The sequence below is a fragment of the Macaca thibetana genome, chromosome 7 (assembly GCF_024542745.1).
Source record: "Macaca thibetana thibetana isolate TM-01 chromosome 7, ASM2454274v1, whole genome shotgun sequence".
In the NCBI taxonomy this organism is placed as follows: Eukaryota; Metazoa; Chordata; class Mammalia; order Primates; family Cercopithecidae; genus Macaca; species Macaca thibetana.
Genome location: NC_065584.1, coordinates 159,356,059 through 159,379,844, shown reverse-complemented (window position 1 = coordinate 159,379,844; position 23,786 = coordinate 159,356,059). Strand labels below are relative to the sequence as shown.

The 23,786-nt window shown below is 42.6% G+C and overlaps 1 protein-coding gene across 3 annotated transcripts in view; it reads left to right on the top strand.

Annotated features, from left to right (window-relative positions):
* Positions 1-555: 555 nt before the first annotated feature.
* The window catches only part of EDC3 (enhancer of mRNA decapping 3), a 62,016-nt gene continuing 38,785 nt past the window's right edge, over positions 556-23,786 (top strand). Inside the window, exons 1-2 of one of the 3 annotated variants that reach the window (XM_050799859.1) lie at positions 556-674; positions 21,394-21,575. In XM_050799859.1, the coding sequence (XP_050655816.1) occupies positions 21,412-21,575 (164 nt within the window). In that variant the 5' untranslated portion in view covers positions 556-674; positions 21,394-21,411. Of the gene's footprint in view, positions 675-3,145; positions 4,002-21,393; positions 21,576-23,786 lie in introns of those variants that run through there. The other 2 variants (XM_050799860.1, XM_050799861.1) reach the window with 2 other exon arrangements.

Below are 23,786 nucleotides of genomic sequence, written 5' to 3'. Positions count from 1 at the left end.
AGGGTAGAAGAGCAGTACTTTTCCGTGTACTGAATATGGGGGAAGGGAGAGCAGTCAAGCATGGACTGGCTATTCTAAGCCCCAAATGGGCTGAAGCTGATAACGCTTTGAAGATCGACCACGGCAGGAATATCTTGTTTTCTTTAATCCATCAGGGGGTTGTCCCACTTATTGAGTCCCACAGCTGCGGTATAGCACGGAGGGGGCCTCCCTGAAAGTCCTCCGCTCCAGCTCTGCGATTGGCGCTGGGGGAACAGGAGGGGAAGCGGAGGCTTTGCATCGAGCCTGCAACACGGGGCCCGGGCATCGAGGCCGAGGAGTCGTGGGTAGAGCCCCGATTTCAGCCAAGATGGCATAGGACGTAAGTAAGCGTGGAAAGCAAAATGGCTACGCAAGCGCAATTCTGTAAGGCCGAAGGGACGTTCTTCCAACCTCTTAAATTTCCCGGGCGCCACGCCCCTCAGTTGCTTGCCCTGGATTCCAAGGTGTCGCGCCGGAAGTGACCTCACGGCGGTGGCGTGGAGACGTGGGGGCGCTTCCGGCGGCGGCGGCGGCGGCGGTGACGGCCGAAGCTGTAGGGGTGGGCGTGGAGAGAGTTTTTCTGTGGGTCCTCTGGTATTGCGTGGTCGGCTTGGTGTGGTGTGCGGAGGAGCTCCAGGCCCGTCGGGGCGGAGGTGGGAGCGAAGGGAAGAGGCTGCTGGTGTGTGGACGCTCGTGGGAGGGGGATGCCGGGCTTGCTTTAGGCTTCGGAGTTCCAGGCCTCATAGACCTTTATAGAGGAAGGCAGGCAAGAGCTGGGGGCTTCATCGGGTTCGCAGGGGGCCAGGTACTATGGGCGGCCGCAGGAGTTTGGTTTGAGGTGGGAGGCTGAGGACTGCAGGATTCTAAATAGTACGGGGATTGTGTGAGGCGTGAGGCATTAGCTGCTTGGGCCCTTAGTCCAGCCTTGTTGGTGGCTGCTGTAGTTCATTGGCTCACTCATTTCTTCATGCCTCAGTTTCCCTTTGCATAATGAGATATGGTGGCAGAGAAGAACGCCAGTGCCACATCCATGACTAATAGCTTGAGGACAGAGGTGAACTGGAGGGTAGAAAAAGAGGATGCCTGAGAAATTTATACTTACCAGGTCACATCTTCTGAATCCTAGGAAGTTATCCCTGGATTCATTTCTGCCTTTGGTGCAAGTCTATGGTTCTTATCAGTACTCTTTGTGTGATATTGATTGTATTTATCAATACTTGACTTGTTGAGTGGCTAAAGTGTTTTGGTTTGTGGGAGGCATAGCCCTTGTTGGCTTGGTCAATTGATTTTCAATTAATCTCCCAGTAGCAATTGCTTCGCCTAACTCTGCAATTGGGATATTAGTTGAAAATCAACTGACCAAGCCAACAATCTTCTCCTCTGGTTACAGATAAGGAACTCACGACCCAGAATGGTTTTGCTTTTCTTCCCTAGCCACAGACCAAACCGATTTCAGTCTGCTGTCTCAAATACAGGTCTTCACCCCACCAAAACAGAAATGGCTGTCTCCAAGCAGTTTAGTATTTCAGCTGGACACCCAGATGGATCCTAATCTTTTTTTTTTTTTTTTTTATGAATGGCAGATTAGGTGTACTGAGCACAAAATTCTCTTAGCTGGTTTCTCTGTATGATGTAAAAATGGTTGTAAAAACATGACTTTTTGTTTATTACCAAATTCTTGGTAGAGCTTCCTTGGCATAGGGTTATGGGGCTAGAAAAGTGTCTCAAAATTTTTGACCTGTGACCTGCAGTTAGATATATTTTACATCATGACATTACTCATTGTGCCCCTGCACACTCAGTGTCTACACACACACACAGCCCCACCCACCGATGAAAAGTTTACTTACCCTTTCTACAGAAGATGCATTCTAAAAAAAAATTGGTTGCAACGCACTAAATTGTGTCTGAGCCCTAATAGGTCGTGAGTTATAGTTTGAAAAATATTAAGGGCGGGCACTGTGGCTCACGCCAGTAATCCCAGCACTTTGGGAGACTGAGGCGGGTGGATCACCTGAGGTCAGGAGTTGGAGACCAGTCTGGCCAACATGGTGAAACCCTGTCTCTACTAAAAATATAAAACTTAGCTGAGTGTGATGGTGGGTACCTGTAATCCCAGCTACTTGGGAGGCTGAGGCAGGAGAAACTCTTGAATCCAGGAGGCAGAGGTTGCAGTGAGCCAAGATAGTGCTATTGCACTCCAGCCTGGGCAACAAGAGCTAAACTCTGTCTCAAAAAAAGAAAAGAGAAGAAAAATATTAGACTAGGGCCGAGTGCAGTGGTGAGAGGATTGCTTAAGGCCAGCCTGGGCAACATAGCAAGACTCTGTCTCTAAGAAAAACAACATTAGAAAATGCTTAAAATCTTTGCCATTTGTGAGATTCTGTAATTAATACAGTATCATTTTTCTTCTTTTTTTTTTTTTTTTTTTTTGAGACGGAGTCTCGCTCTGTCGCCCAGGCTGGGATGCAGTGGCCGGCTCTCAGCTCACTGCAAGCTCGGCCTCCCGGGTTTACGCCATTCTCTTGCCTCAGCCTCCCAAGTAGCTGGGACTGCAGGCGCCTGCCACCTCGCCCGGCTAGTTTTTTGTATTTTTTAGTAGAGACGGAGTTTCACCCTGTTAGCCAGGATGGTCTTGATCTCCTGACCTCGTGATCCGCCCGTCTTGGCCTCCCAAAGTGCTGAGATTACAGGCTTGAGCCACTGCGCCCAGCCTCATTTTTCTTTTCTTATTCAGAGAAGGGCTTACTAGAGTTCTCCTAAATTCAGCCAGAACAGCAGGACAGGACATCCAAATTGTGTCTCAAAGGAGTATAGTGACCATAATGATAGTGTGTCAGAATTTTAGCAAGGCATTTATGAAGTCTTTTTTTTTTTTTTTTGAGATGGAGTCTCATTCCATTGCCCAGGTTGGACAGAGTACAGTGGCACAATCTCTGCTTACTGTAACTTCCGCCTCCTAGGTTCAAGCGATTCTCCTGCCTCAGTCTTCCAAGTACCTGGGATTACAGGCATGCGTCACCACGCCTGGCTAATTTTTGTATTTTTAGTAGAGATGGGGTTTCACCATGTTGGCCAGGCTGGTCTCGAACTCCTGACCTCAGGTGATCCACCCATCTCAGCCTCCCAAAGTGCTGGGATTACAGGTGTGAGCCACTGCGCCTGGTCTTACTAAGTCTTATGATAACCGAGTGGGTGAGATGGAGGAATTTGCCAGATTGTGGTAGAATTAGATGGAGTCATGAGTTTGAGCATCTGTGTATGGAGATTTGATTTGTGAGCACTACTTGCAGCTGGAATTCTGGTGATCTGAACTGGGGTTTCATCACTTTATACAATTCATGTATTTGAAACCTTATCTAGAAGGTTTGCTTATTGGATTTGGTGCCTTTATGAAGTAAAGAAAGAGTCATTTGGTTGATGATTGCCAGAATGGGAAGAGATCTCAATATATTTACTCAGTGCTGTTTAATGAAATGGAAGAAGCTTGTATAAATGTTGAGAAATTGTGCTTGGGTCCAAAAAAAAATCAACTATACCTATTGGGGGAGGGTGGAGATGTAACCTCACAGGAATTCCTGTAATAAAAAGATTTGGTGTTTTAATCACCAGTCAGTGGTGTGGTTAAGAAGGCTGTGAGAAGAACTGATGTGACCTGCATTAGTATATTGTATTAGGAAAATACAAAATGTAGAATGAGAAAGGTTGCATCACTGGTAGGCTTGTACCTGGAATATTAGGTTTGGATCTAGATGTGCTAAGAGTAAATTTATGGGCAGAAGTCAAAAGTCTGAAGATATGGTGGTGTTGCTTTAGCATGAGTGATTGTTTTTCTCCTTGTCATTTCAGACTTTCAGGTATAGGCCGGGTTATTGGTCTTAAAACTTCTTCTTGAGAATGTCTGAAAGACTGGGGAATCTGTTAGATCTTATATACTTCTAAGTTGGCACCTGAAACTTTTCATCGTAGATTTAAATAGTGTAAGTATTTAATTTTAAATAGTTTAGGATGTAATTTCTGACAAGTAAATATTGACTTCTTAAAAATAAATATAAAATTACCTAAATACGGGAGGCCGAGACGGGTGGATCACGAGGTCAGGAGATCGAGACCATCCTGGCTAACACCGTGAAACCCCGTCTCGAATAAAAAATACAAAAAAAAAACTAGCCGGGCGAGGTGGCGGGCGCCTGTAGTCCCAGCTACTCGGGAGGCTGAGGCAGGAGAATGGCGTAAACCTGGGAGGCGGAGCTTGCAGTGAGCTGAGATCCGGCCACTGCACTCCAGCCCAGGCGACAGAGCGAGACTCCGTCTCAAAAAAAAAAAAAAAAAATTACCTAAATACAGTATCAATTTGATGTTTTAAAAACATACAACTAAACTTTTGAAACAGACTAAGAAATATATAACATGGCTTGTTACATTACTTGATTTTCAGACTTTAAGCCCATCTTGCATTTGTGAAATGAACCCTACTTAGTCATGTATCTACTACTTTTTACATGTAAATGGATTCAATTTGCTAACATTTTGTTAAGAATTTTTGTGACTATGTTCATGATAGATTTTGGTCTGAGGTTTCCTTTTTTTTATGTCATCTTTGGCCTTAGTAGCAGAGTAATTATGACCTCATAAAATGAATTGAGAAGTGTTCCTTCCTCCTCTGTTTTCTGAAAGAGTTTGTGTAGGATTGGTATTATTTCTTACATGTTTCATAGAATTTACCAGTGAAGTCCTATGGCCCTGGGTTTTTCTCTCTAGGAAGATTTTACTAATTCAATTTCATAATACAGTTAGTTGAGTTAGTTTTGGTCATTTTTATCATTTTGGGAGTTTGTCCATTACATATTTTTCCTTTTTCTTTTTGAACTTGTATCCATTCCACTTTTCCCACAGAATTTTATCCTAAAGCAAAAGTCAACTTGCTGCGAAAGACCAGATGAAAGACTTTATGAGCCAAGTGGTTTCTGTGATTACTGCTCAACTATCACTGTAGTGAGAAAACAGCCATAGACAATATGTGGCCGGGCGCAGTGGCTCACGCCTGTAATCCCAGCGCTTTGGGAGGCCAAGGCAGGTGGATCTCGGGGTCAGGAGATCGAGACCATCCTGGCTAACACGGTGAAACCCCGTCTCTACTAAAAAATACAAAAAAAATTAGCCAGGCGTGGTGGCGGGCGCCTGTAGTCCCAGCTACTCGGGAGGCTGAGGCAGGAGAATAGCGTGCACCCGGGAGGCGGAGCTTGCAGTGAGCTGAGATCACACCACTGCACTCCAGTCTGGTTGACAGAGGGAGACTTCATCTCAAAAAAAAAAAAAAAGCCAGGTGTGGTGGTGGGCGCCTGTAGTCCCAGCTATTCGGGAGGCTGAGGCCAGACCCAGTCTCTACTAAAAATACAAAAGTTAGCTGGGAGTGGTGGCAGGCACCTGTAGTCCCAGCTACTTGGGAGGCTGAGGCAGGAGAATCGCTTGAACCTGGGAGGTGGAGGTTGCAGTGAGCCGAGATCGCTCCACTGCACTCCAGCCTGGGTGATATAGCAAGACTGCATCTCCAAAAAAAACCCCCAAAAAACAGAAAACAGCCGTAGATGATATGCAAGTATTTGTGTGTAGTTGTGTTCCAATAAAACTTTATTGGTAGCAGACCAGCTCTGGCTTAGGGCTGTAGTTTTCCTACCCATCCTAAAGTAATAAATTTTATGCTTGAAAATTTAAAATTGATCATCTAGTTATCCACACAAATCAGGATTATGACAGTAGTGTGGAAATCGATTCCCTTGCTTGCATATCTTTATGTACCCCCTAGGGATATGTGTATTCTAGTTTAAAGACCAGGACTTGATTTCCAAGATGTTGTAGAGGGAATTCATGTATTTTTGTCATTTTGTTTGGGTGAGAAGTGAGGTGGCCCTCACAGTGTAATTTTCCAGGGCCATAACTTAGGTTCCCTATGTGAACGGTATTCTTTTTTTTTTTTTTTGAGACGGAGTCTCGCTCTGTCGCCCAGGCTGGAGTGCAGTGGCCGGATCTCAGCTGTGAGCGGTATTCTTTCTGGCAAAAGGAGACATTTGAACTAATTTTTTTTATGTGGTAGACACTATATGGATTATCTCATTTAATCTTAAAATAATCCGTATGGTATCTTAATCTTAAAATAATTCATATAGTGGTTCTATGAGATAGGGGTATAATTGGCATAATTCCCTACAGATGAGGCAGTTGAGACTCAGATTAGGTAATTTGCCCAGGTCGTAGTGCTGGTTAGTAAGGAAGTACAGAAGTGAACCGGGGCGGCCAGGGTGCAGTGGCTCACGCCTGTAATCCCAGCACTTTGGGAGGCTGAGGCGGGCGGATCACGAGGTCAGGAGATCGAGACCATCCTGGCTAACACGGTGAAACCCCATCTCTACTAAAAATACAAAAAATTAGCCGGGCGTGGTGGTGGGCGCCTGTAGTCTCAGCTACTCGGGAGGCTGAGGCAGCAGAATTGCTTGAACCTGGGAGGCAGAGGTTGCAGTGAGCCAGGATCGCGCCACTGCACTCGAGCCTGGGCGACAGTCTCAAAAAAAAAAAAAAAAAAAAGTGAACCAGGGTCTGTGATATCTGATTTCATTTTTTTCTTTTTCTTTCTTTTTTTTATTTTTGAGACAGGGTCTTGCTCTGCCACCCAGGCTGGAGTGCAGTGGTGCAATCTTGGCTCACTGCAACCTCCGCCTCTCACCACTTCTGACTAATTTTTTGTATTTTTTTCTAGAGACAGGGTTTTGCCATGTTGCCCAGGCTGGCTTTGAACTCCTAGGCTCAAGCGGTCAGCCCTCCTTGGCCTCCCAAAGTGCTAGGATTGCAACCACCTGAGGCGTGAGCCACCACACCCAACGTGATTTCAGAATTTGTTCTCTTTTCACCATGCTGCCTTTTATGGAAGATATGGGTTTAGTACTAGGATTGTGCTGGATTTCTTTTTCTGAGGCGAGGTGAGGATGGGGGTGGAAACAGTCTTGCTATGTTGCCCAGGCTGCTCTGAAACTCCTGGCCTCAAGTGATCCTGTTGCCTCAGCCTCCCAAAGTGCTGGGATGTAGGGCCTGAGCCATCATGCTTGGTTGCATATTTTCTTTTAATATCTCTGCCATTCCCAAGATTTTGATTCAACAAACACCTTTCCTGTTGTGTGGAACAATTCCTAGTTTTTCAGAAATCTATAACAAACACTCACTCATCCACAGCTGTTAATTATAATTGTTTTTAGCAGACCAAGGGTGGTTCGTTGGATCTGAATGCTGTGAGTTGTCTGATGTGGCACAGAGATGAAGTAGCTAGATTTGTAATTGGCATCTTGTTTATTTGTAATTTATAGATCATTTGGGCAGCTGCCTCAGTAATATAATAGATGGAAGAGTGTTTAGCACTACCTGACTTTGTTATCCAAAGGCTTATCAGAGTAATGATAAACTCCCATTACTTATCTGGCATTCAGTAGTCTGGAAATCCTGATAGTTCAGCATTTGAGCAAAATAATCCCATGATTAAAAGTAATATGGAAAATCCTGATTATGTGACATTTGTGGCTCCCTTCCTAGCTACACAGATTGTTACGATAGATTTTAATAACAAGGTGGCAAAGTAAGTGTTGGTTAGCTAGCTGCACCAACATTGCATTTTTTTGAAATATTTAACATTGTTGAATACTATACAGAAGAATTCTTTTTAGAAGTGGAATTGTTTGAAGGATTTATTGTCACGAATAGGCTTTACAGGGAAGATGTATTTTTTTTTATTGTATGTCAAATCCTGTCAGCAAACTTACACAAGAAGTAGCAATGTATTAATGAGATGAAGGATATTCCAAAGTAGCTAGATTTGTAATTGGCAACTTGTTTATTTGTATAAGAACAAAGTGATAAATGAATTAAAGTGTTCTTACCTGGAGGTGTTTAAGAAATGGAGGCAGAAGGAAGACAAATAAGACTAAATGAACTTTGGTAGCAAGTTCTTGACTGAATAGTAAATCACAACATTTCTGAATTCAGTAGTCATTACAATTTTAGGAATAATTTATTGGGACAAAAACAGTATCAATGAAGCAAGAGTACATAAGAAGTATGTTTAAGAAAATATCAAAACCATTGCACCCCACCAGAATAAGTTAAAGAGAACCATAGTACCAAGTTTTGGCAAGATGAGCAAAAGAAACTGACGTATGGTGGGTTGTGTAAATGTAGATGTAATATAAAATGGTACAACCACTTTGGAACACTGTTTGGCAGTTCCTAATAAAGTCATAAGTATAATATGACTTCCTGTGTTATATGCCCAGTAGAAATGGATGCATTTATCCATCGCAAAAATATACTGTATGCAGTATAAGAATATTATTCATAATAAGTCAGAACTAGAAATAACCCAACTGTGTATCAGCAGTAGAATGGATAAATACATTGAGGCATACTTACAGAAAGCAGCACAGCCATGAAAAATAACGCACTTCTGATACATGCAACAATGGGGATGAATCTCACAAAGGTACTTTTTTTTTTTTTTGAGACGTCTCACTCTGTCACCCATACTGGAGTGCAGTAGCAGGATCTTGGCTCACTGCAACCTCTGCCTCCCCAGTTCAAGCGATTCTTGTGCCTCTGCCTCCTAAGTGGCTGGGATTACAGGCATGTGTCACCACACCTAGCTAATTTTTTTGTATTTTTAGTAGAGACAGGGTTTTGCCCTGTTGGCTAGATTGGTCTTGAACTCTTGACCTCAAGTGATCCACCCTCCCTGGCCTCCCAAAGTGCTGGGATTACAGGTGTGAGCCACTGTGCCTAGCCTCACAGATGTACTTTTGAGCAACAGAAGACAAACACTCTAAAAGAGAACCTTTATGATTCTGTTTGTATGAAGCTCAAAATTAGGCTCAAATAATCTTTCATGATAGATGTCAGAATAATAACTACCTGTAGGAGGACACAATGGAGCCTTTTGAGGTGTTGGAAATTGTCTGCCTTGTTTTGAGTGGTGGTCACATGGGTGAGTTGATATGTAAAATTTCATGGAGGTGTACACTTAAAATATGTAGACTGACTTACTGTATATGTTATACCTTGATAGAAAAGTAGGAAATAAAAAACAAGATTGGTTCCTTGTAGCTCCTATATCTCCTGTACATCTTATGACATGGAGGTGTTAGCTCTATAATTGATGGAGCCCCTTCCCTAGTCTGATTAGGAACACAGTTGATGGGTACTGTACTTGTTTTAGATTTACTGTTTTCTGTAAATAACATAATTTTCTTTATAGAATAAACCTGTTTGAGGAGTTTTGAATAATGCATTCATGTATTTTACCAAGTGAAGTGTCTGAGGAAAGGGCAGTTTGTTACACTTTCAGTGGTTACATTTTTAAAAGTTTCTATTAATATTGACTACATAGAAGAACACTTATGAATGAGTATCCACATTTTCTAAGTATTAAAAATTCTATTCAGTTACTATTACCGTAATATAAACTTGAATGTACAACATGAGTGTCTTAAAGATATATGTTAAATAAAGAATAAAGCCTTTTCATATCTGGTTAATTTCTGGTGCTTTTTATTCTGCATCTGAGTAGAATTATGATGGATTATAAATGATAGGAAAGGAAACTCATGCTTTTGTGACATTAGACAAAGGTTGATCAGGAAGGGAAAAAAGTCTAAAATATGTGTATTTTGTGCCTTTTTACCATCATTATTGTTGAAGTTGTGTTGCATTGAAAATTTACCCAAGGGCCAGGCACAGTGGCTCATGCCTGTAATCCCAGCACGGAGGCTGAGGTGAACAGATCACCTGAGATCAGGGGTCCGAGACCAGTCTGGCCAACATGGCAAAACCCTATCTCTACTAAAAATACAAAAATTACCTGGGCGTGGTGGCGGGCGCCTATAGTCCCAGCTACTCAGGAGGCTGAGGCAGGAGAATCGCTTGAACCTGGGAGGCGAAAGTTGCAGTGAGCCAAGATTGTGCCACTGCACTCCAGCCTGGGTGACAGAGCAAGCCTCCGTCTCATTATATAATAAAATGTAACAAAAAGAAAAAAAGCCTTAGATGAGCCTGCTAATTTATTGTTCTTTTAATCTTTGGTTCTGTCTGCATAGTTTTATGATATTTGCTCGGTTAGATCACTAGAGAACTATCTAGAGTTTGATTAATCTCTAGAGCTGGACTCTTTAAGACTTCGTGTTTCTGAAGGGGCATACCTTTTTTTTTTTTTTGAGACAGGGTCTTGCTGTGTTGCCCAGGCTGGTCTTGAACTCCTGGACACAGGTGATCCTCCTGCCTTGGCTTCCCCAACTCCTGGAATTAAAACTGTGAGCTACCATGCCCAGCCAGGAGTGCTTTATTTTTATTTATTTTTTATTTTTTTCTAAACGGAGTCTTGCTCTGTTGCCCTGGCTGGAGTGCAGTGGTGTGGTCTCAGCTCACTGCAGCCTCCACCTCTTGGGTTCAAGCGGTTCTCCTGCCTCAGCCTCCCGAGTAGCTGGGATTACAGGTGCCCGCCACCATGACTGGCTAATTTTTGTATTTTTAGTAGAGATGGGGTTTCACCATGTCAGCCAGGCTGGTCTCAAACTCCTGACCTCGTGATCCACCCACCTCAGCCTCTGAAAGCGCTGGAATTATAGGCATGAGCCACTGCGGCTGGCCCAGAGGAGTGCTTTATATGCTTTTTTTGCTCTTTTCCCTTCATTTATTTATTTATTTTGAGACAAAGTCTTGCTCTTGTTACCCAGGCTGGAGTGCAGTGGCGCAATTTTGGCTCACTGTATCCTCTACCTCTTGGGTGCAAGTGGTTTTCCCACCTCAGCCTCCTGAGTAGCTGGAATTACAGGCACCTACCACCACACCCGGCTAATTTTTGTATTTTTAGTAGAAATGGGGTTTCACCATGTTGGCCAGGCTGGTCTCGAATTCCTCACCTCAGGTGATCCACCCACCTCGGCCTCCGAAAGTGCTGGAATTATAGGCATGAGCCACCGCGTCTGGCCTATTTAATTTTTTTTGAGATGGAGTCTCGTTCTTGTTGCTCAGGCTGGAGTGCAATGGCGTGATCTCAGCTCACTGCAACCTTCGCCTCCCAATTTCAAGTGATTCGCCTGCCTCAGCCTCCCAAGTAGCTGGGATTACAGGAATGCGCCACCATGCCCAGCTAATTTTTTTTTTTTGAGACTGAGTCTCATTCTTGTTGCCCAGGCTGGAGTGCAATGGCACGATCTCAGCCCACTGCATCCTCCGCCTCCCGGGTTCAAGCAATTCTCCTGCTTCAGCCTCCTGAGTAGCTGGGATTACAGGTACACGCCACCACAGTTGGCTAATTTTTGTATTTTTAGTAGAGACGGGGTTTCACCTCTTTAGTCAGGCTGGTCTCGAACTCCTGACCTTGTGATCTGCCCGCCTCAGCCCTCTAAAGTGCTGGGATTACAGGCGTGAGCCACTGTGCCCAGCCAATTTTGTATTTTTAGTAGATACAGGGTTTCATCATGTTGGTCAGGCTGGTCTCGAACTGGTGACCTCATGTGATCCACCTGCCTCGTCATCCCAAACTGCTGGAATTACAAACGTGAGCCACCACACTCAGTCGGGATATACTCTTTTACCAGAGGGTTGCTTTATATCCTTTTTTGCCCCTTTATGTCTGAAATTAGTATTTGAAACAGCTTCAAGTGCTCGTTTTTTTTTTTTAATGTAAAAACATTGACCCAGTGTTTCACTTTGTGCTTAACATGTGTATTTATATATATCTGCTAGCTATTTCCTGACTTCCTTGTGTGAATGGGGAAGTGTTAGGTTTCATATCTTATATAGGATCTTGCATAGAGTATGCTTAAGAATACTGTATTTTTTAGAACCATTTTCACAAAGAGCCAAGACATTTAGACATAAACATACACTCCTGAGCTCAGTGATCTTCCTGCCTCAGCCTCTGAAAGTGCTGAGATTACAGGTGTGAGCCACCATGCCTGGCCTATTTCACCATTAAGTGTGATGTTAGCTGCAATTGTTTCATAGATGCCAGCTTTCCCGCCCCTTTTTAAATATAGTAAATGATTGTTAAATTTTGTCCAATTATCTTTCTGCATTTATTGATATGATTATACATGATTTCATCACTTATTTTGTTAATGTGATGGAAGGCATTGATTTTTTTTAAAATTAAACTTCTGAGATAGTTGTAGATTCACATGCCATTGTAAGAAATAATACAGAGAAATTCCTTATGCCCTACCCAGTTTTCCCTGTTGGTAACATCTTGCAAAACTATAATACAGTATCACTACTAGGATACTGACATTGATATGGTCAAAATGTAACATAGTTCCATTACTACAAGAGTCCCTCATGTTGCCACTCTGTTGCCCAGGCTGGAGTACATTGTCATGACCTCACTGCGACTTCTGCCTCCCAGGTTCAAGTGATTCTCCTGCCTCAGCCTCCCGAGTAGCTGGGACTATAGGCGCTCGCCACCACGCCCGGCTAATTTTTGTATTTTTGATAGAGATGGGGGCTTCGCCATGTTGGCCAGGTTGGTTTTGAACTCCTGACCTCGGGTGATCCACTCTCCTCAGCCTCCCAAAGTGCTGGGATTACAGGCATCAGCCACCATGCCCGGCCCTGTTCTCCATTTCTATAGCTTTGTCATTTCAAGAATGTTACACAAATGGAATCATAGAGAGCACAACCTTTTGGGGTTGGCATTTTTACTTTTTGCCCCGTGGTGTGGATGTACCACTGTTTGTTTATTCACCCATTGAGGTCATCTGGGTTGTTTCCAGTTTGTAGCTTTTTTGAGTAAGTGTGATCTGAACACTTGTGTACAGGGTATTTTTTTTTTTTTAATTTTTGAGACGGCGTTTCGCTCTTGTTGCCCAGAATGGAGTGCAATGGTGCTATCTCAGCTCACCACAACCTCTGCCTCCTGGGTTCAAGCGATTCTCCTGCCTCAGCCTCCCAAGTAGCTGGGATTACAGGCATGTGCCACCATGCCCGGCTGATTTTGTGTTTTTAGTAGAGACGGGGTTTCTCCATGTTGGTCAGGGTGGTATCAAACTCGTGGCCTCAGGTGATCTGCTTGCCTCAGCCTCCCAAAGTACTGGGATTACAGGCATGAGCCACCACGCCCAGCCCGTGTACAGGTTTTTGTGTGAACCTAGGTCTTCCTTTCCCTGGGATAAATGACCAAGAGTGCAACTGCTGGATCATATTGTAGTTGCATGTTTAGTTTTTTTTTTTTTTTTTTTTTTTTTTTTTTTTTTTTTTTGAGACAGAGTCTTTGTCGCCCAGGCTGGAGTGCAGTGGCACCATCTTGGCTCACTGCAAGCTCCGCCTCCTGGGTTCACGCCATTGTCCTGCCTCAGCCTCTCGAGTAATTGGGACTACAGGCACCCGCTACCATGCCCGGCTAATTTTTTTGTATGTTTAGTAGAGACAGGGTTTCACCGTGTTAGCCAGGATTGTCTCGATCTCCTGACCTTGTGATCCGCCCGTCTTGGCCTCTGAAAGTGCTGAGATTACAGGCGTGAGCCACCGCACCCAGCCTTGGGGTTTTTTTTTTTTTTTTTTGAGACAGTCTCTTGCTCAGGCTAGAGTGCAGTGGTGTGATCATGGCTTACTGCAACTTCCACCTCCCAGGTTCAAGAGATTCTCATGCCTTAGCCCCTCAAGTAGCTGGGATTACAGGTGTGTGCCACCATACCTGGCTGATTATTGCATGTTTAGTTTTTTTAATAACCTGCCAGTATATTTTCCAGAGTGGCTGTACTATTCAATATTTGGACTAGCAATGTACGAGTGATCCATTTTTTCTACATTCTTACTAGCACTTGGTGTTATCACTGTATTTTAGCCATTTTGAAAGGTATATATATCTTAGATACTACTCTTTTGTCATTGTCAGATAGGTGGTTCACAAGTATTTTCTCCCAGTCTGTAACCTGTCTTTTGTGGAATAAAAATTTTTAATTTTCAAGATGTCTAGTTGATCAGCTTTCCTTTTTATGCATTGAGCTTTTGGTGTCAAGTCTAAGAACTCTTTGCCTAGCCCTAGATCTTGAGGGTTTCTCTTATGTTTTTTTATAAAAGTTTTAGTTTGATGTTTTACATTTAAGTTCATGATCCATTTTGAGTAAATTTTTGTATAAAGTGTGAAACTTAGTTTGAGGTTCATTTTTTTGCTGATGGATTTCCATTTGCTCCAGCACTATTGTTGTAAAAACTATGCTGCCTGCATTGAATTGTTTTTGCACTTTGTCAGAAATCAGTTGGGCATATTTTTGTGAGTCTGTTTCTGTGTTCTGCCTTCTATTTTATCGATTTACATGTCTGTCCCTTTACATAATCTTGATTATTATAATTGTGTAAGTCTTGAAATCAGGTAGACTGATTGTTCCCACTTTCTTTTAAAAAATTGATTTAGCACCAGGGTGTGGTAATCCTGTAATCCCAGCACTTTGGGAGGCTGAGGTGGGTGGATCACGGGTCAGGAGTTCAAGACCAGCCTGGCCAAGATGGTGAAATCCCTTCTCTACTAAAAATACAAAAATTAGCTGGGCGTGGTGGCGGGCGCCTGTAATGCCAGCTACTCAGCAGGGTGAAGCAGAAAATTGCTTGAACCCGGGAGGTGGAGGCTGCAGTGAGCCAAGATTGTGCCACTGCACTCCAGCCTGGGCGACAGAGTGAGAGTCCGTCGCAAACAAAACAAAACAAAACAAGTGATTTAGCTATTTTAGTTTCTTTGCCTTTCCATGTAAATTTTAGAATAACTTTGTCTGTGTCTACAAATCTTGCTGGGATTTTGATAAGAACGGCATTGATCCTTTATACCAATTTGGGGAGAATTTACATACTTTATGTTGAGTCTTTTAATCCATGAACATGTTATATCTGTTATATTTAGCATTTTGATTTTTTCCTCAGTGCTGCATATTTTCAGTATACAAATCATGTACCCTTTGTTTTTTAGATTTACACCTAGTCCTTTATTTTTTGAGCAATTGTAAATGGTATTGTATTTTAAATTTCATTGCCCATGTGTTCATTGCCAATATACTGAAATAAGATTAGCTTTTGTATGTTTATCTTGTATCCTACAATCTTGCTGAACTCACTTGTTCTAAGACTTTTTGTAGATTATGGGGAATTTCTACATAGACAGTTATATCATCTGCAGATGGTGACAGTTTTGTTTTTTCCTTTCCAAACCGTATGCCTTTTTTTTTTTTTTTTATCTGTTTCTTGCGTTATTGCAAGAACTTCTAGAGCTGTGTTGAGTGAGAGTGGGTATCCTTGCTTTGTTCATGTTCTTAAAGGGAAAGCATTCAGTCTTTCACCATTTAATATAATGTTAGCTGTAGGGGCTTTTTAGATGCCTTTACCAGATTAATGAAGTTCCTCTCTATTCCCGTTTTTCTGGGAGACTTTTTAAAAAGAATGAATGGGTGTTGAATTTTGTCAGATGCATTTTCTGTGTCGGTTGCTATGAACATGTGTTTTTCTTATTTACCCTGTTGATACGGTAGATTATATTGATTGACTTTCTGATATTGAGTCAGCATTGCATCCTTGGAATAAACTCCACCTAGGTGTGGTATATCATTCTTTTTTTTTTTGAGACAGAGTCTCGCTCTGTCGCCCAGACTGGAGTGCAGTGCATGATCATGGCTCACTGCAAGGTCCGCCTCCTGGGTTCACACCATTCTCCTGCCTCAGCCTCTAGAGTAGCTGGGACTACAGGTGCATGCTACCATGCCTGACCAATTTTTTGTATTTTTAGTAGGGATGGGGTTTCACCATATTAGCTAGGATGGTCTTGATCTCCTGACCTCGGGATCCGCCCGCCTTGGCCTCCCAAAGTGCTGGGATTACAGGCGTGAGCCACTGCACCTGGCCGGGTGTGGTGTATAATTCTGTATGTTTATTGTTTTGTTTTTTATTTTTATTTTTAGAGATAGTGTCTTGCTTTGATGCCCAGGCTGGAGTGCAGTGGTGTGATCATAGCTCACTCCATCTACTGACTCATGGGCCGAAGCTCCCCTCCTGCCTCAACCTCCCAAGTAGCTGAGATAACTGGTATGCACCACCACACCTGGCTTTTTTGTTTTGTTTTGTTTTTTGTTTTTTTTTTGTTTTTTGTAGAAATAAGGTCTCACTATGTTGCCCAGGCTGGTTTCAAACTCCTGGCCTCAAGCAGTCCTTCCACCTTGGCCTCCCAAAGTGTTGGGACTACAGGTGTGAGCCACTGAGCCTGGATCATTATTGTTGAATTGTTGGGTGATATTTCGATAAGGAATTTTATGTTTACATTCGTGGGGGATAGTATTCTGTAGTTTTGTTTTTGTACTATTGTTGTCAGGTCTTGGTATCAAGAGAATATTTCTGTATTTATTGATGTGATAAAGTTATATGATTTTCTCATTCTGTTAAAATGATTTAAAATTGATCAGTTTTTAAAATACCAAACCAATTTTGCATTCTAGGAGTAGAGACCTAAATATACGTGATATATTAGACTTTTAAAATTTATTGCTGGATTTGATTTAATATCTTATTGAAGGTTTTTGGTCTATATTTGTGCAGGATGTTGATCTTTTCTTATAAAGCCTTTGTGGGGAGGCTTTCACTTCAGAGTTATGCTAGCTACATTGAACAAATTGGGAAATGTTTCTTTCTTTTTTTTAATTTTTATTTTTGAGACAGAGTCTTGCTCTGTCACCTGGGCTAGAATGCAGTGGTGTGATCTTTGCTCACTGCAACCTCCCCTTCTGGGTTCAAGCCATTCTCCTGCCTCTGCCTCTTGAGTAGCTGGGATTACAGGTGTGTACCACCACACCTGGCTAATTATTTTGTTGTTGTTATTTTTAGTAGCGACGGGGTTTCACCATGTTGACCAGGCTGGTCTTGAACTCCTGAACTCAAGTGATCTACCGTCCTGAGCCTCCCAAAGTGCTGGGATTACAGGTGTGAGCCACTGTGCCCAGCCTTTTTTTTTTTTTTTTTGAGACGAAGTGTTGCTCTGTTGCCCAAGCTGGAGTGCGGTGGTGTGATCTCGGGTCACTGCAACCTCTGCCTCCTGGATTCAAGTGATTCTCCTGCCTCAGCCTCCTGAGTAGCTGGGATTACAGGCGTGTGCCAGCACTCCTGGCTAGTTTTTGTATTTTTAGTAGAGACGGGGTTTCACGATGTTGGCCAGGCTGGTCACAAACTGCTGACCTCAAGTGATCCACCTGCCTCAGTCTCCCAAAGTGCTTGGATTACAGGCGTGAGCCATTGTGTCCAGCCTCATTCTCCTGTGTTTTCTTTTTTTTTTTTTTTTTTTTGAGACGGAGTCTTACTCTGTCGCCCAGGCTGGAGTGCAGTGGCCGGATCTCAGCTCACTGCAAGCTCCGCCTCCCGGGTTTACGCCATTCTCCTGCCTCAGCCTCCCGAGTAGCTGGGACTACAGGCGCCCACCACCTCGCCCGGCTAGTTTTTTGTATTTTTTAGTAGAGACGGGGGTTTCACTGTGTTAGCCAGGGTGGTCTCGATCTCCTGACCTCGTGATCCGCCCGTCTCGGCCTCCCAAAGTGCTGGGATTACAGGCTTGAGCCACCGCGCCCGGCTATGAGATTGACATTATTTTTTTCTTAAAATGTTTGATAAAATTAACTAGTAAAGCTATCTAGTTCAGACTTGGTTAAAAAGAAAAACCGCCAGTAAAGCCATCTAGGCCTGGATTTTTCTTTGTAAGAAGGTTTTAAGTTACATAATCAGTTTGTTTTTTTCTATTAAATAGACTTTATTTTTTAGAGCAGTTTTAGTTTCAGGGGAAAATTGAGCCCAAAGTACAGAGGGTTCCCATATATCTCACTGTTGCCCCCCAGTAAGCCATCTCTGCTGTCAACACCACCACAGTTGTGTTCGTTACAATTGGTGAATCTACACTGACACATCATTGTCATCCAGAGTCCATAGTTAACATTAGGGTTCACTCTTGGTGTTGTACATTCTGTGAGTTTTGAAGTGACACGTGTCTACCATTATAGCATCAAACAGAATAGTTTCACTGCCCTAAAAATTCTCTTGTGTTCTGCCTATTCACCTCCCACCCCCACCCCACCAGCCACTGGTGTCCACTGCTCCTTTTACTGTCTCCATAGTTTTGCCTTTTCCAGAAAACCTTGTAGCTGGAATCATAGTATGTATGTATCCATTTCACTTTGGCTTCTTTCACTTAGCATTGTGCTCTTAAGTTTCCTCCATGTCTTTTCATGGCTTGATAGCTCATTTCTTTTTTGTGCTGAATCATATTCTATTGTCTGGATGTGCCATAGTTCATTCATCCATTCATCTACTGAAGGATGTCTTGATTGCTTCCAAATTTGAGCAGTTTTGAATAAAGCTGCTGTAAACATCCACGTGCAGATTTATGGTGGACGTAAATTTTCAGTTCATCTGGGTAAATACCAAGGAAAGTGATTGCTGGATCAGATGGTATATTTAGTTTTGTGAGAAACTACCTTATTAATATGCATATGCAGGCTAGGCGCGGTGGCTCATGCCTGTAAACCCATCTCTTCGGAGGCCGAGGCAGGCGGATCACTTGAGGTCAGGAGTTTGAGACCAGCCTGGGCAACATGGTGAAACCCCGTCTCTACTGAAAAAAAAAAAAAAAAAAAATTAGCTTGGTGTGTGGTGGCACGTACCTGTAGTTCCAATTATTTGGAAGGCTGAGGCAGGAGAATTGCTTGAACCTGGGAGGCAGAGGCTGCAATGAGCTGAGATCGTGCCACTGCACTCCAGCCTGGGCGGTAGAGCGAGACTCAGTCTCAAAATAAATAAGTAAATAAATAAAAGAGGCCGGGCACGGTGGCTCACGCCTGTAATCCCAGCACTTTGGGAGACTGAGGCAGGTGGATCACAAGGTCAGGAGTTCGAGACCAGCCTGACCAACATGGTGAAACCCCATCTCTACTAAAAATACAAAAATTAGCCAGGCGTGGTGGTGCATGCCTGTAATCCCAGCTACTCAGGAGGGTGAGGCAGGAGAACTGCTTGAACCTGGGAGGTGGAGGTTGCAGTGAGCCAAGATTGTGCCACTGTGTTCTAGCCTGGGCAACAGAGTGAGACTCCATCTCAAAAAAAAAAGAAAGAAAAAAAAAAAGAAAAAAATGCATACTCATCATTGGCTGCATCATTTTGCGTTCCTGTCAGCAATGAATGATGGTTTTTGTTGCTCCACATCCTCATCAGCATTTGGTGTTGCCAGTGTTTTGGATTTTGGCCATTCTGACAGGTGTGTAGTAGCATCTCATTGTTGTTTTAATTTCCATTAATTCCCTAATGATGTGATGTAGAGCATCTTTTCATATGCTTGCCTGCCATGTCCATGTCTTCCTTAGTGAAGTATCCTTTCGGGTCTCTTGCTCATTTTTTCATCAGGTTGTTCATTTTCTTATTGTTGAGTTTTAAGAGTTCTTGGTATGTTATGGATAACAGATCTTTATCAAATATGTCTTTTAGCAAATATTTTCTCTTAGTTTGTGTCTTGTCTTATTCTCTTGATAAATTCAGTTTTTAAAATAGACATGCAGCTACTCAGATTTTTTATTTCTTGTATCAGTTTTGATAACTTTTGTCTAAGAATTTCCCCATTTCGTCTAGTTGTCAGATTTACTGGTGTAAGGTTATTTTTAATGTCTGTGATGTCTCTTTGTTCATTTCTGATATTAATAAAATGTGTTTATCTTTTTTCTTTATTAGGCATTTACCAACTTGTTTAATATTTTCAAAGAGCTATTTTTTGTTTTATTTTTCTTAGTTGTTTCTTGTTTCACTGGTTTCTGCTCTTGATTTCCTTTCTATAACAGCAGGTTAATCTGTTCTTTTTTTACTAATACTTAAGATGGAATCTCAGATAACTGATTTTAGACCTTTCTTTCCTAATACAAGCACTTAAAGTTATACATTCCCCCTTTTACGCACTGTATTAAGCACATCATACAAAAGTTGATATTGTGTTTTCATTATCATTGAGTTCAAACCATTTTCTGACTGCCCTTTTGATTTCTTTTACCCATAGGTTATTTGGAAATGTCTTGCTTAATTTCCAGATATTTGGGAATATTCTAAATATCTATTTTTATCAATTTCAAATTTAATTCTGTTGTGGGTAGAGAATATATTTTATGTGATCTCAGTCTTTTTAACTTTATTCATACTTGTTTAAGGCCCAACATATATGCGTGAACATTCTGTATAGACTTGAAAAGGATGTATATTCTGTAGTTGTTAGGTTTAGTGTTATGTAGTACCTTCAATTGGCTTTAAAAATTTTTTTAGGCCAAGCGCAGTGGTTCTTGTCTGTAATTCCAGCACTTTGGAAGGCCGAGGTGGGGGGATTGCTTCAGGCCAGGAGTTTGAGACTGCCTGGGCAACATAGCAAGACCTTGTCTCTACAAAAAAATTTAAATTAGCTGGGATTGGTAGCACAGGACTCTAGTCGTAGCTACTCAGGAGGCTGAGGTGGGAGGATTGATTGGTTGGGCCTGGGAGGTTGAGGCTGCAGTGAGCTATGATGGCACCACTGCACTCCAGGCTAGGTAACAGAGTGAGACTCTGTGTCAAAAAAAAAAAAAAAAGCCAGACGCAGTGGCTCACTCCTGTAATCCCAGCCCTTTGGGAGGCCGAGGCAGGCAGATCACCTGAGGTCGGGAGTTTTAGACCAGCCTGACCAACATGGAGAAACTCCGTCTCTACTAAAAATAAAAATACAAAATTTGCCGGGTGTGGTGACCCATGCCTGTGATCCCAGCTACTTGGGAGGCTGAGGCAGGAGAATCGCTTGAACCCGGGAGGCAGAGGTTGTGTTGAGCCGAGATCGCGCCATTGCTCTCCAGCCTGGGCAACAAGAGTGAAACTCCGTTTCAAAAAAAAAACAGAACAAAAGGCAACTACCCAGAATTTATTATTATTATCAGCAACAGTGGCATTACCAGTATTTGTTTTTTTAGTATATTATTTCTCAGTAACATACTCTCTTTGAAAGCATTTTGGCAGCAGATTTATTAAAACACAATATAAACAGATTATAGTTTGTGTGATTTGATGTGTAATAAATATTATCTTTATCCAATGTATGTGCTTTAAAGCAATTGTAAGATCTTTATATGTATTAAATAATATTACTTATTAATACGTATACTCCTGAAAAAGTTTTTTAATTTTTTCATGGTTTATTACCTTAGTTAACAATGTGATAGAATATGTTTTATTAACCAACACTTGGTACAGAGCCTGATGTATTTGCTGAATTTAATTAAAAGTTTGTCTTTTCACCAAGGCACACTGAATAGTTCCTTCTCTTCACAGTCGTCTCACATCTGAAACATGGCTACAGATTGGCTGGGAAGTATTGTGTCCATCAATTGTGGAGATAGCTTGGGTGTCTATCAGGGAAGAGTGTCAGCTGTGGATCAGGTCAGCCAGACCATTTCTCTCACCCGGCCTTTCCATAATGGAGTGAAGTGTCTTGTTCCAGAAGTCACCTTCAGGTGAGTGTCCTGACTGACTCTTCTGAATCCAATCTGGTGGTCTGTGGAGCTTGAACCTAGGTCTGATTGCTAGCATTCTCTTGGCATATGGCCGCTTTTTGTATTTTTAGTAGAGATGGGGTTTCACCATGTTGGCCAGGCTGGTCTCGAACTACTGGCCTCAAGTGATCTGCCCGTCATGGCCTCCCAAAGTGCTGGGATTTCAGGTGTGAACCACCATGCCCGGCCTATACTGTTTATTTCCTCTTTGCATTCCGATATTCATTCCTTGGCCTCCCCTGTATTAAAAACAACCTTCTCCCTTAGACCTTGCGTTTGCCACTAGGTATTGTGTCATTTCCCTTCCCTTGAACCCATCATCCTTGTCAGAGCCGAATAGTCTGCTTTCTCTATATTTTGTGGCTTCATTCTCTAGACCCTCTTTACCCTACCATTATCTTTTTTTCTAACTTTATCATCTTGCTGAATTAGCTTTTGCCAAGGTTACAAATAACCTAATGGCCAAATTGACTGACAGTATCTCAATCCCAATCTGATTTGAATGCTCCCTCATGGCTGTAGTGGCTTATGACTGTAATTCCAGCACTTTGGGAGGCCAAGGCAGGAGAATCACTTGAGCCCAGGATTTCAAAACTGGCTGGTCAACATAGTGAGACCTCATCTTTACAAAAGAAAAATTTAAAAGCTTAGCTGAGCGTGGTGGCATGTGCCTGTAATCCCAGCTACTCCTGAGGCTGAGACAGGAAGATCACTTGAGCCTAGGAGTTGGAGGTCGCAGTGAGCCATGATAGCACCACTGCACTCCAGCCTGGGTGATAGAACAAGACCCTGTCTCTAAAAAAATAAATAAAAATACAATGCTCCCTAACTTTTTTTTTTTTTTTTTTTGAGATGGAGTCTCACTCTGTTTCCCAGGCTGGAGTGCAGTGGCATGATCTCAACTCACTGCAACCTCCGCCTCCCGGGTTCCAGCAATTCTCCCACCTCAGCCTCCAGAGTAACTAGGATTACAGGCGCTTGCCACCACGCCCGGCTAATTTTTTGTATTTTTAGTAGAGATTGGGTTTCACCATGTTAGCCAGGCTGGTCTCGAACTCCTGACCTGAAGTGATCCGCCCACCTCGGCCTCCCAAAGTGCTGGGATTACAGGCGTGAGCCACCGCGCCCAGCCAGTGCTCCCTAACTTCTGAAGTGCAGTATTCTCCTTTAGTTTCCCTGTCACTTCTGGTTTTACTTTGCATGTATTCCACATATTCCTCCATTCCTTTACTTTTATGTTCCTTTTCTTCTTCTCACCTGTTAAGATTGAATTACTCAGCATTTTATCTTTGGTTCTTTTCTCAGCTTTTATTCTCTAGACAATCTCATGTGTACCTTATACATTAATGAGACCTGAAATCTTTAACTTAGGCCCGTTATGAGACAGACACGTCATCTGCTGGTCATTTCCATTGGATATCCCACAAGGTATCTTAAATGCAAGATTTTCGGAGCTAATCTTGTTATGTCTTCCTGTAGATTTCTTTTTCCAAGGGCATACCCATTATTTATGATTAATAACACCTTTCCCCCACGTTAGAAACTTAGGAGTCATAATAAACTCTTTTTTCTCTTTAATCCTCGTGTTCACTTACTTGCCAAAATCCTATGGATTTGAAATGTCTCTTGATCCCTTCTCCCTTTTCCCTTTGCAATTACCACTTGTTTGGTTCATCCCCTCTTATTTCTTGCTTGGTCTTCTAACTGGTACCACTGCCTCTTGTTTCTTCTCCTTCCCTATAGCCACCGGGAAAATCCATTGTGATCATGATGTGGTCCCTGGTTACCTCTGCAGCCTTACTTCCTGGTAGCCTTCCACAAGCATCCTTCCCTTTAGTATCACCATAACATTTGCAGTTTCTCACATAGGCCATATTTTCTACATTTCCTTAGTCTCTGAGTCCCTACCTGAGATGCCTTTCTCCCTACTGTTCTTTGCTTAGCCTCTCCTTCTGCCTGTCCTGGCCAGATTTAGCTTAAGTATTACATTCATCTCCACCAGACTAACTTAAATATTTTGCTTTTAGGCTCTCTAGTCTCCTATGCACACCCCTGTCATAACATTTAACACTTAAAAAAAATTTTTTTTTTTTTTAAACAGAGTCTCACTTTGTTGCCCAGGCTGGAGTGCAGTGGTGCACTCTGCTCACTGTAACCTTTGCCTCCCAGGGT